Source organism: Micropterus dolomieu, linkage group LG20 (assembly GCF_021292245.1).
Source record: "Micropterus dolomieu isolate WLL.071019.BEF.003 ecotype Adirondacks linkage group LG20, ASM2129224v1, whole genome shotgun sequence".
NCBI lineage: Eukaryota > Metazoa > Chordata > Actinopteri > Centrarchiformes > Centrarchidae > Micropterus > Micropterus dolomieu.
The window spans coordinates 5,653,481-5,667,160 of NC_060169.1; the positions used below are offsets into that span (position 1 = coordinate 5,653,481).

The 13,680-nt window shown below is 39.8% G+C and overlaps 1 protein-coding gene across 2 annotated transcripts in view; it reads left to right on the forward strand.

The window, feature by feature from the left end:
- Positions 1 to 13,680, forward strand: part of LOC123958845 (protein kinase C-binding protein NELL1-like) — a 282,963-nt gene that overhangs the window by 92,263 nt on the left and 177,020 nt on the right. For both annotated transcript variants that reach the window (XM_046032522.1, XM_046032521.1), the window contains exons 5-6: positions 8,198 to 8,294; positions 13,092 to 13,164. In XM_046032522.1, coding sequence (XP_045888478.1) covers positions 8,198 to 8,294; positions 13,092 to 13,164 — 170 coding nt within the window. The remainder of the gene's footprint in view (positions 1 to 8,197; positions 8,295 to 13,091; positions 13,165 to 13,680) is intronic.

Here is a 13,680-nt window from a genome sequence, read left to right on the forward strand (position 1 = left end):
ATGATTACATCAAGAAAAGTCGTTGCCAGGGTGGTGAAAGATCGCTCAAGAGAAGACCTGTTGCCGACCAACATCGTGTAAGAAGAGGCTCAGATGTTGTCACAGATGAATGGCGAGCCTATGGACAGGCCCTAACAGATGCAGTGGACAATTAAAGACAACCACTTCACAAAACGTAGCCTATTAAAAGGCATTTTAAAGTAATTGAATGGGAACACTGTTTGGGCAGTAGGAATGAGAACCTCTCTGCACCTCACGATTCGATTTGATTACAATTCAGAATCTTGATGCATTTTTTTTTTTCTGTGTAAATTCTGGATAATTACTAAGCATTTCGTTTGCACATTGAAATCCAAAAGAAATAAAATGCAAACAGATGCACCAACATCAAATAACTAAACTTGTGTTTGGGGGGGTATAAAAGACTCACTGTTTCCTGCATTGGCACTAAACATGGCCGTTGGATGTAAATCTTGCACAGCAACAAGAGTTGCATGGGTCATGGGTCTGTGAGACCTTAACACTGTCAGTCTTCTGCTATTATTAGCCTGGGCTTCCACCATCCTGCTGATAAAATATTTGACTTTTTTTTTAAGGGGCAGATTTTAGGCTCCCCAATAGCCTTCTTGTGTCAGGGGTTCACTGTTGTCTTGTGTAAGGAGTGATGGAGTGTGTCATTACTGTAGCCCCCTGTGTCGAGCACAGCAGGGTCCAACCCACCTCACGTGGGCAGAAGCCCCAACTCGGGAGAAGGAACTCCCTGCTTGAAGGACATCCAGGGGACACATACATACACAAGCTTACTTACACACTATACCAGCCTCTGTATGTTTTTTTTCTCGGGTATATATCTGCAGCTAGAGTAGTTGTCTTATCAAAAAAGGACAGGAGCTTCTACCAACAGATAAGGTCTTTGTCGAGGTGAAGTAATTACAGATATCTCAGACATAGAGGAAGCAGGCATACATTTCCTTTGGGAATTGGGTGACAAAGCCAGATTAGACTCCATCTTCATCTATATACTGTAGGTAAAACCTAAGGTAAACCTAAAACCTAGGTCTTATTCTCTGCGCCAAGAGGGGGGTAAAGGAATTTGGGTCATTTTATCCATTACACGTGATGCATCTGCCGTCTCATAAGGTTATGCTCTATTTTCATGCAGTATTTTCCTCGCCTTTATCAATGTGGATGTTCTAGTTTCCCTTTTTCTGCGTTTGCATCATGTATTGCCAAGATGTTTAAAAATATGTTTTAAAAAAATCCCATCTTGTCCATATTTCAACTATTAGGGATTTCTAGGTCTTATATTTTTACTGGAAGACTGGATTTAACAATGAATGGGAGCACTGACTCAAATTGCAGGCCTGCCATCTCAGAGCATAATGCCGGCGTCTTTTAACCACTGTGGGTGGCAGAGCTCCAGTTTGAGTGGAGCTGGTAGAGTTCGATTCAATCGCAGCACTTAAGAAGCATGAGAGAGACTGACAGATGCCCTTTTAGAAGTAGATGCTGCAGAGCTGCAATGACAGCTGCCTGAATATACAGTAGTGCTTTCACTTAAGTCAAGAAAAGACGAGGAAAGAATACCAGCACAGCATTATTCTACTTTCACAGCACAATGTATCATCCTCACACAGGAGTTTCACTGCAAAGAAATTTTCATTATTGATCACTCTAGCAGTTATTTTCTTGATAAAACTGAATTATGAATTGTTCCATAAAATGTGACTGGTGAAAGAGAGAGAGAATGGTGAAAAACACTGATAAACTTCATTCTCACACAAACATGGCTTGCCCCAAAGCCCAAACTCGTATGTTGCAGCTTTGCTATAAAGAGTAATGTGTGAAGTCTAGTGTTTCAATTGGATCCATTCTACCTTATCAGTGATATCTCATGCTGTTGTGGCTGTTTAATCTATCTGTCATTTACACAAGGACCCCTCAACACTATGATCAATTTCTAAAGTTAATTTGTTTGTACTCTTGTGTTGTGAGTCCTTTACTACTTTGTGAACACCAAGACAAAAAAGATGTGCTTGTGTTTTACACACTAAAATCTATCCCTCTTACCATCAATAATGGGGTTAGCTAGTCTACTTATGATCCAGATTTATCGCACATATCTGTCCTGGTGTTTTCAGATGGCTGCAGGGATTAATGAACTGAATGCTAAGGTTTTCACACAGTATTACACAGCTGTAAGAATCATACTCGTGTCATGTGCGCATAATTAATCATAATTATTATAATAGCCAGAAATGGGTCTATATAGCCTAATATTTTATTTTAAAGCCTTTATTGGCCAATACCGATGACATTCCGATATTGTTATGCATCCCTATTTGTTTTATCTTTTTTTAAAGAATTATGAAAACTGAAATAAAAAACTGAAGTAAGCCTGTATTTCTGTAGCATTTTTAAAAACCTAGTTTTACAAAAGTTATTCACAAAAAATAATAATAACTCAGAGAACCAAATATATACAAAAGCAGACAAGGACAGACTATGCACTAGAGAGAAAACACAATGTGCTTGATATCTAATGGTTAATAGTGCCATGCACAAAATATACACACTGTACATTTGTTTTTATGTTCCTATTTGACATGTTGTATTCATTGCAGTATCTGATATTATAGAGTGTGCATTTGTGTATATGTGATACACTGAAACCTTAAACATTGTGTGATGCCATTCAGAAATTGCAAATTGCTGTATTGCTTATAAAAAGTTCTATACTGCATGAGACTTTTTCCACTGCTGTCATATTGGTGTTACCAAGAGATGGTCTTATGCATAAACATTTCCCCGTGGTGCCAGGCTTGTTTACTGTCTCTCGTGATCTGTAACATCCCTAACAGCGATATAAAGGTGAAAGAGAGTTGGGTTTTTTTTCTGTTCAATTTATTATTAAGTATCACCCCCTGAGCTAGGAGTCTACTGTAATGTAAATGATTCTGGTCTACTACAGTAACTGTAGCTATACGTAGGTAGACACAGTTAGACGTATAACAGAATATACAGTATGTCAGCCAGCATAAGCAAAGTGCTGATCAGTTGCTCTCTCTCTGCACAGCAGAGTAGAAATCTAAATGAGCCAGAATTTATATTCAATCTCAGTAAATAGACTGTAAGTGAGAATCAGCCCAATTATTATGACCACTTTAGAATTAGTAAGCCATAATTTGTATTCACAATGGAAAGGTTTTCATTGTAATTCTTGTACATTTTGTTCACAATATATCTCCACTTTATTTCTGTCCACATTTACACAGTGTAGAATATTATCTGTTTTGGATGTGTTTTACACTTGTACTAACATTAAAAAAATAGATGTCAGACATTTCTTTTTAAAGGGAAAGTGAAAATTATAACATTATTAAAATGTAAATAAATAAATACCAAATTAGAGAACAGACAAAATAAAATGAATCACATTGTATGTATTATATGTATGAATATGAAGATATGAATCAGTTGTGAAAACCTGCAAAAATGTAAAGTTGGATAATTTTCCAACATTACCATTGTAACTGGCCCCATAGTAATCCAATTAATACTAGTATTAGAAAATGCGCCAGTAAACATGTCTTAGATGTCCACAGGATGTGTGGTTATTTTGTCTGATGAAGGCCAGTATGCTGAAAAAGGCATCCACTCTATGTATTGGACTTACACATGGGGTTGAGTTCTGATAGCTGCACCATTTTTGCATTCAGTTCAAAGTGGATCGAAATAAAGCATCTTGTATTTTATTTTTTTTATTGTGATGTTTATAAAATGTTGTATCAGATCTTTTGCCTGTGCTCTTTTTTTATGCAAAACAGTAAAGTACAATACAAAGTACAAAACGTTAAGGTATCTTTTTAGTCACTTACCAAATATGTTTTCAATATGGTCACATTTGAGTTTTGTCTGTGGATTAGTTCTTAAATTTAGCTCCATGAGTTTTAGTTATTATATATAGTGCTACTTTTACATCGTTTTAAACAGCTTAATCTAAATCAATCTGGCAAAGGATTTCAAAGTTTTCAGTTTTCATAAGCAGATTCTACACTGGAATCGGATTTGAAAAAGTGTAATTGCACCCCAACCCCAGTTTCACTCACCTTTTTAGAGCCCTTTTTTGGAGCATGCAGGATACTGGTTAAAGCCTCCTGCCTTAACTACCACAGTAACCAGTAATTTCCCACCCGCCTTCAGTGACGTGACATGACATATCCCAGCTTGTGCTTTTGGCAGAGGATAACCTAAATGCTTTGAGAATGTTGTCCCACTGTGAGGCAAGTGATTCAAAAGGGACTATGACTCCCAATTTTTGACTTTATCTCACTGGCAGAGGAAAGACACAAACATGACAGAAAATGTCTCAAGCTCAACTTGTGGAAAATTGGAAGTGCTCTGGAGTTTAGTGTGGCTGTCAGATATTGGCAGAGCTGAATAATGAAGGCTCTGATTGAAATTGTTCTTTTGAAGGGGGAGCCACGAAGCTGCCAAGACCTAAATATTGTTTAATTTTTAAAGATGAAAGCTGTTAGTTTGGGACTTTTCTAACGTGTAATACTCAAGTCCGATGGACACAGCTTTTGATAGCATTTGTGGCTTTATTTAGTGTTTATTTTGTCATTTTGATGTATTTGCTCTTATCAGTGGCTTAAAGACAGTCTTGGGAACCAGCCAGCCAGTATAGCTGAAATCCTGACTGCCCAAGATTAAATGTAGTTTATTCAATTCAGTCGGTAAATCGGTGGAAACGAGGTGGCCTGGCAGCTTATTGAAGTAGACTGTCAACAAAATATGTGTTATGTAGTAAGATGTGGATTTATACAGTCTCCCACATATGGTGCTTCCGCAGCTCTAGCTGGCCATAATGCAGCACTTTCCACATCCCAAGGTTTTTTCTTAGCTTCAGCCTCCCCATTCACATGAATGATGGCCAAGTCGCTCCACACCTGCCTGGCTCTTTCTTCTGTATCGAGATGTGGGTCTGTCTCTCGCTCTCAGTTGCATTCACATACACATAGACCCTGATAAAGGTTAAGAGGAGCAGTGTAAAAAGTGGAGCAGTGCTGCCCTATTTTACTGGTTATAGATGAAGTGATGGGCCTGGTTCATCTGGTTCCACTGTATAATGTATTCCCTGCAAGCCACTCCACATCCAACAAGCTTTTATTGATTAGCAGATGCTAAGGGATTTGACAAAGCAGAGCACCACTGCTAATCCTACATTAAAGCTATAATCCTTAAGATTTCGGTCCTGGTTGATTTGGTGACACTGTGGTAACTGGTCATGACACCAAGTGTGGGTGGCAGTAGCAAACACTAGTAGGGTTAGCTACTTTGTCAGCAATACAACAGACGAGCAACTGGTATATCGGTGTACAGAGCAGCCAAATAAACCCATGTTGTGTTAATAAAGACATAAGTCAATAATTGGCCTTCTTCCAGCATGCCATGAACAACCGCAATCGGATTTCATGCTGCACATGGCAGCAAGTAGTTTTGGAACAGTAGAGCATGGTGGAGTTATCTTGCTGAGGAGGTGCCTGCAGCTGTTCATCCAACAGATCACTGATGGGCTGTTAAATGCCCAAAATCGTTGTCTTTCTTTTTTTTATCGATGCATTTATGATGAACAATCGCTGTTAATACTAACCTCAGATACACTGCTTATGCTGCGACTACTCCACAATTAAAGCCACCCCATGTTTCACTAGTTGAATGCTTTTAATGTGAACTAGCAGCAAGAGTAAAAGTTCAGTTTGTACTAGTTGTAACTTTAGCTCCGATACAGCTGTGGACAGTTGAAATTATATCAATGAGCTCAAATTACAAACAATAATGCTGGATTACATGTGCATGATCTCCTGTGTATCCCTCATGCATCGATAGAAATGTGAATGCAATTCAGGAACTACTTAAAATATACTGCAAGATATGCTATGGTATGTGAGAGGTTTTTTTTTTCTTCTTTTTTTTTTAATGTGTTTTATGATGAAAAAAATGTTGGCTACATTTATTCACATTCTCTTCTATTCTCTCTGCTGTAAACCGTAGCTGTAACTCTTTGAATTCTGCACCATGGCGATGTGGCGAACATTTTTAATCATACTATACTACAGTATGTTGACTGGTATGTCCTCTATAATTATCTGTTGATGGCTGCTGCCTGTGGTGTCAGACCATTCAAATATGCCCATGAGCATATCACCGTTCTAATTGGCATCGCTGTGTGAAACTCTTACTCTTCACCACTGCTGATATGACAAGAGGGGAATATGAGGGAAGCAAAGACACAAAGTTTGGAGGAAACAAAGTAGAGTATAATCACATGACCTCTACATTCTCTACCGCAGCGACAGCTTGCCCAGCAGGTATGAAATCAGACAGCTACAGTTTAAACAGCATTTAGGCACTGCAGCACTTCAGCATGACCAATCACAAAATGTGTGCACATAATAAAACAGTGTGTACAGATGATTAAATTAACAAACTGCTACTTACAAAAGAGAAAATCATTTAGAAAATGCATGCTTATAAAGAACACATATAATTACTGTGTGTCATCGTTTTTCTCATTTGGACACAAACAAAACTATGACTCAGACATTTATTTAATTTAATTAATTCTGATGCTGTTTTGACTGTTTTGTGATTCAATTCTCTCACTGAAGGAAAGTTGCTTTTAAAGTAAACTACCTTGTGGATGTTTTTTGGTTTGATATTTAGATTTTCCAAATTGTATGTCATTTAAAGTTGTCTTTAGTTTGACATTGACAACTTTTATCTGTCAAAAACAAATGCAGTATACGCACAGTTAGAGGCTGATAATCTTCACAGTGAGTGTCTCAGTTGATCCTGATTGTGTAATGTCTCAAAGTAACTTTCAGTTTATTAATACTAAAATTACATACAGTACATCCAACATTAAATGCGAATTATAGCTGCATTAAATAATCTTTGGCAACTTGTAGCCAGAAATTACTCTGAAGAGCGTTGAAATACTGCTGTTTACATTATCTTATTGCTAACATGTTAATATACAGCCATTTAAAGTAACTTAAAGGACACATGCAGCAGAAACATATGAGCATAAGGCATCACAGTGGAGCTCATTTTCTTGCCACTGGTCAAATGCAATATAATATTGACAGACGTCGATATAATCCTTTACTGTACCGCTCAAGAACAATATTTTATCTCCACTTTGGGTTCGGTAGCTGGTCTGAGCTTGGCGTTTTAAGGGGGGTGGGGAGAGCCATTAGTAGTCAGCCATATGTCAAAACCTTTTAAAGCTGCAGAGCTGCAGGGGTTATTGGCACTAGCTATCTTTCCCACAAGGAGTCATTTCACTCAGTCTTTGTAACAAAACTACTGCTTAATGGAGCTGAAGGTAAAGACCAAAAAGATGAAAATTATTGTGAAGTACAGTATTTGCAGGGGATTTGTACATGATCAATCACCTGCTCAGCTGCTGACCTTCCTGGCTTACAAATCTCACTTTCTTCAACTCTCCACCACTAATAAGAAGACTTTTTATTTTGCATGATGATTTATTTCCTCCTCACTTACTCCTCAACCGTGTGACTATCACAGTAAAGCATACCATATAATTGAAGTCATTGATGCAATTCCTCTGTCAGAGATCAAAACATGTAATAAACCTTTCAATTAAACTGAAATAGAGAACAAGAGAGAAACTAGCTTGCTACTCTGAGTGCTTCTCTGCATGGACTCATATTGTTGGGAGGAGGAGGAGAAAACCCGACAAATTGTTTTCTGATATTCTCGCAGAAACCGGCATCGTTAAGCCCACCTCAGTGCAGGAAAAAATGGTGCTGAATAACGCTGAGGATGTTTGTCTTGATAATGCCAAAGCCTGTTTGTGTCTGTGTCAGGAGTCTGGCAGTTAATCCAGCCTACATCCCAGATCCAGATATCAATACTGTGTTAGAGAGCTGTGGGCCGAGACTAGCTGTCATGCTTGAGGAGAGCAGCTTCTGCTCTACACTCTCTGTTTCTCATGAAGGGAGAGGGAGGGTGGCAGGGAGCGGACATGCACATGGTCTGTTGGATTTACTCTGGTATTTGGCTGTATTGAATCAGTGTTCCTGCCAGACCAGGACACAAAGAGAAACATATTTGCGTCTGTGTCGTTATCATATCCAAACATTCTCTTATGATTTGTTGTTGGCAGGATTTATGAGCGGGTGATAGATCCCCCTCAGATGGAGCTCACCCCAGGCAGTGGAGTGTGGCTAGGCCAGCACAGCCACAAGCATGGCCTGTTCAAGGTAAGACACCACACACACACACACACACACACACACACACACACACACACACACACACACACACACACACACACACACACACACACACACTCTGTCTGTCTTCCTGAATGTGCTTCACTTTCAAGATCAACTGGTTTAATTGGCCAGATTTGCAGTAGGCTGTGTCGGGGAGGAGAGCCAAGTAGAAGATACAAGAAAGAAGTAATGTGGGCTCACAGAGGACCTGCAAAAGTTCACTGTGTGCTTTGAAAGGCTTATTCCCAAGCCCATTACAATGTTGTTGATTTTTAATCACTGCTCATTTTCTCAGGCTCCTGCATGTGTTCGCAGCAGGGAGGGGACAGGGTGGAGTGTCACAAAGACATGCACATGCTCTTGATATTCCCACCTCTGCTGCCCACCTGCCATGCAATCAATGGGCCCTTTAGTTTTTCTATGTAACATATTGATTAGCCACCAGACCCTGCTGTGGTGTAAATGATTTCTCCTCTCTGTGCTTTGACACTATCGCTGCTGCACATAAGCACACTGTTCCCCCTCCCCCTTTCATCTCCTCCTGCATCAAGGCTTCAAGGACCTCCTTCTTCTAGAGGATAGCTCTTGTCTTAAAAGACACAGCTCCATCATCCAGTTCCCTACCCGTGGTCGGCTCCGTGCTTGGAGTCTGTCTACCCTCTATGTGCAGGGAGTGCCCAAAAGTGTTTGTCAGCAGCAAAGACAGATGGTGTAAAAGCGCACAGGCTTGTGGGGATGAGGAGATTCTCCCTTCAGATTTACACTGGGATAAGTTGGCATGTCGGCTGACAGGTGCACTTGTAACACCTTGAATCAGTGACCTGTTGCTCAGTCTGTCAGAAAGTTAATTTACAGTAATTATCTCCTTCTGCTCATCAAGAGCACCATAGCCACAGAAAATACTTCTTTGCACATACTGGTGCAACATTCATTCATGTTGCATATAGCATTTCACTGAAATTTTCAAGCCCTAAAATTAAAAATAGGTTCAAAACTCTTAGCCACTACTGTAGTCTTGGAAGTCTTTGTTCACTGTGCAGTTGACTCATTGTTTAATGTTTTCATAATTTCATACATGTCAAGAACTTTCCAGGGATAGTTATAGTTAGTTTAGTCCATGTGGGCTTTTTTAAATATTTTTTATAGGTATTGTACTTGAACACACCACCCATTACATAACCACTGAAAGATTCACAAATGGTTTTGGTTCCTATCAGGTTCCAGTGTCTTACTAACATTAGCCTAATAGCTAGCTTCCTAGCTACATTTCAGCTTGAGGCTGCTGTCTCTCTATGCTTGTTAAAAGAAGTGAGTAGGTTTGACAAAAACTCTCTGAAGTGCATTGGTAGTCGTATAGTTTGTACTGGGAACAAGGGGGCACAGCTAGCCTGACTCTCTCCTCATTCAAAAATAGCCTACCACAACCTCAAAAGCTAACTAATTAACATATTTTATCTCATTTGTTCAATCTGTACACAAACAGAAATTTAAAAACAAGAAGTTGGTTTTTCTGGGAGTTATGTGCTGTAAATATTCTAACAGTGTCCAGGCCTACTGTGCAGGGGCCATAAGAGGCACGCACGCAGACGGACGGACAGACAGACATGGAGAGGGACAGACAGAGACATAATACATTGTTCAACTTTACACTTCTACTTCTTTGCTATTCCCCTCACACTTTATCAGTTGCTCCCTACTTTAACCTGTTTAAGTCAAGGGGATAAACAGAGCCTACTTACGTCTTCTCATGTCAAAAGCAGAGAAGGGTAAAGAGCTTGTTGGGAAATGTGAGAAAAGAATAAAGAGGCACAAGCAAAGGAAAGGGAAAAATGGCCAAGAGCTACAGAAGTAACACTGCAGATGGAGATAGGAGGTGAAATAAAGCAGCAGCTGTAATCTGTCCAATTCAGGACTCAGGAGTGGGATAATGATAAGAGTAGCTAACTAGACCTTTAAATAAAACATATTGAGCTCTCGCAGTGGCTTGAGACAATCCCCGTCCCTGTGCCTCCTCGTCCCAGGAGTCTCTCCGTCTGAAGGAGCAACTGTAATAAATTATCTTTATCTAGAATCCATTGTGCCAAGGATGCTGACTCCTCAGGGACACTGCAGGCTCATTTGGAACCGGTGCTTTTGTGAAACGCTCGGTGTTGCACCACAAGACGGTAATGAATCTACCCCGGACAATGATGGAAAGCTTGAATACGTTACATAATGCAGCGTGATGAAGGAAAAGGCAAACCCGGTTCTGAGAGATTTCCCTGTGTCGCCTTATGTCGTTCTTTCCTGGTTTGTTTATGCTTTGTTCATGTCAATGATCAGTGATAATGTGGGACAGTCTGGGGTTAATCACTCCTAAAAGTAGAATGGGCAAAAGGAAAAAATCAGGATACTATGGAATACATTTCGATTTCCTTGTGTTAAACTTTAAAAGTGCTGTATATTTTACCTATTGATGTTGTGAGGCTCCTTATTTGAGAGGTCATTCTAAAACATTGTTTATCTTGCCTTCCCCTCAGGTTTGAGTTATAATATAGTAAGTTAGTTATTTGGGGAAATCATCATTATCACCTCTTTTTTGTCTCCCCTCTCTCACACTTGTAAATTAGTGTTGTTGATACCGGTTTAGTCCTGGGAGATGAACTGCAGGTGGAGGTTAAGTCTTCAGACCCTGCTAGAACAAGGAAAGGTTATGTTGTGCATAATCAAATTCAGAAAACAGGAAATCACAGGATAAAGATTTTCCCAGGATGATAAGACCTCTGTCGATGTTGCCTGAAGGCAAGTGCTGGCCAAACATGCCTGGCCTATTATTGCTGTAATAAACAAGCTAACTGGGAATTCTGACTGTAAAAGCCAGCAGACAAGCGAAATGAAGGTAATTTTATCAGCAATAACAGTGAGTGAACTTGTGAGCATTTGGGGACACAAAGAAACAAATGATGCATAAACAGCACATAAGTTCACACCTCTCACACACACAACTACATACATTTACACCAGTTGTGAGGACACTCACTGGTTATGTCCATTCCCTTTCCCAAGCATGAACAATAACCCTACATTAAACCCAATAAAATGCTATGTATATGTTTGGAGGAAGTATATGATCTGTAAATGATCTCCCTTGTTGCCATGTCTAAATGTTCATCTTCGATCATTCTAAAATTAGCTGCTGTGGCGGCTGTGTACAAAAAAGGCTAGTCTCACATGTCTCTCCTTGCAACTGCATTAATTGTGTTTTAAGGCAGAAGAAGTTGACAAACACTACCAACTCAATTTATTAATCCATGCTGTTAGGGGGTTACAACTTCAGTTGGAATTACCTATTGATCAGTGTCAGTGATGTGTGTTCAGGACCCCTATATTACACCACTGGGATCGACATCTGTGATCTACACCTTTATTTTCATTCTGACTGACATTGACAATCTCTTCTTCACCATCCACTGCTCACACAGCCTGTGAGTGGGTTTGTTCTCAATCTGTGCTGCAAACCTGTTCGCCTCAAGATGTCCTCTCCCGGTGTCTCCATGTGAAATAGAGGCAGGTGTTATTTGCATCCAGGCCAGCCAAATGCACTGTAAATGGATTTCAAATACACATAAAGCAGAGACGGGTTGATGCCAACTGTGCTTGATGTAGCTACTTTGAAGGAATGGTGAAATTATAGTGTGTGTGTGTGTGTGTGTGTGTGTGTGTGGACACCCCAGTGTTTCACAAGTTCAGTTTTCCATTACAGAAGGTGACTTTTTTCCAAGATTGTTCTCTGTGGTCATCGTGAAGCTCTCTATTTACCAGCCCTGCACCTCTGGAGATGGCATGTCATTCAGAATGAGTGACAGACAGTCTGTTAATGGAGAGAACCCTGTCGGTTATAGGCCATTTACTTCTGCCTATTTGTGAAGTACATGTGCTTCACTTCAGTTGGGAATGGATCCTGTATAAATAATATAGAATTTTATTTTATTTTTTTTAATGTTTGCTGTGTTATTTTTTTCCAAAATACAAGCACTTTTAAACCATTCTTAAAATTCATTGCTATACTGTGTGTAGTTGAATGTAGATCTGGGTCAAGATGCAGATTAAACATTTTTAAATACTTTCTATTATTAAATTGATTGTGAATTGTGCAAATTTGACAGAGCAGTATATGCTCTATATATAGTTCAGCTTCAATGTAGGCCCTACTTACTACTTCTGCAAACTTTTCATGCAGTTTAAATCAGATACTGCAAGAATCACTCATTATAATTTGTAGATAAATGCAGACTGCTTTACTGGAGTTCCTGCTTTATCGACTTTAAAAGTTATTTTTTGATGACGAATTAAACACATCTACTGGTTAGAGGATGTTTAACTAAGTGCTCTATTATATTTTAAACATTATGATGTTATTTCTGTACTAATTTGCTCCTAGTATTTAGTTTGCTCTTGTTGACTAAATCACCAGTGTGGAAACTGAGCACCAGATGGTTCTGAGACATCTATTCTCAACGCAAAGTCTAAGACCCATTTTCCACCAAAATACCAACAACTCACTTTGTGCTGCCTCATTTGAAAGAATCTCCCACCTGTTTGAACCTTTCCTCCCACCTGCGCACCCTGAGCTAAAAATACCACACTGATGGGCAAGGTCAGGAAGGGTCTGTGCACTACTTGCACTGGAAAATATGACTTGTTTTCGGATATTAGATCCAATGAGATATCCCATGATCTTGCAATCCATGTGAATCACTGTCTCTCTGTCTTTTCCCTGCACCCTTCTCTCTGTGTTGCCAGGGCATTATCCAGGATGTGAAGTTGATTTTTGCTCCAAATGGCTACATTACGCAGTGTCCTAATCTTAACCGCAGTAAGTATCATGGTGACACAGTCATACATAGTGTCCTGAACAAACTCTGAAAATAATAGGAAAAAAATGTTTTCTCCATTACTGTGTGCCATTGTAGAAATTGGACTGTAATGAGATATGCATCTGCTGTGGTCTCTTTTCGTGATGATCACAAACAAATCTCGCTCCATTGTTTGGTCTCCCTGTACTCTTCATTTTGCTGTAATTCAGATTCAGTGCAGCCTCTTCTCTCCTCTTTCTTTCTCCATCTGTTTACTGTCAAACAGATTTAGATACAAGGCCACCACTGTACCACTGCTACTGATCAATAAGGCATGCTCACACCTTGTCGCTTTATAATTGATACACCAGCCAAAGGCCTAAGACAAAGAGTAAACAGATGTGTGAGGCTTCCCTTTTGTGCGCTGCTGGCCGCCAAAGGCCTTGTCCAAATAGTCAAGCTAATTAATTTCTTTTTCTCTCTCCCCCCCCCCCCCCCCCCCCCCCCCCCCCCCCCCCCCCCCCCCCCCCCCCCCC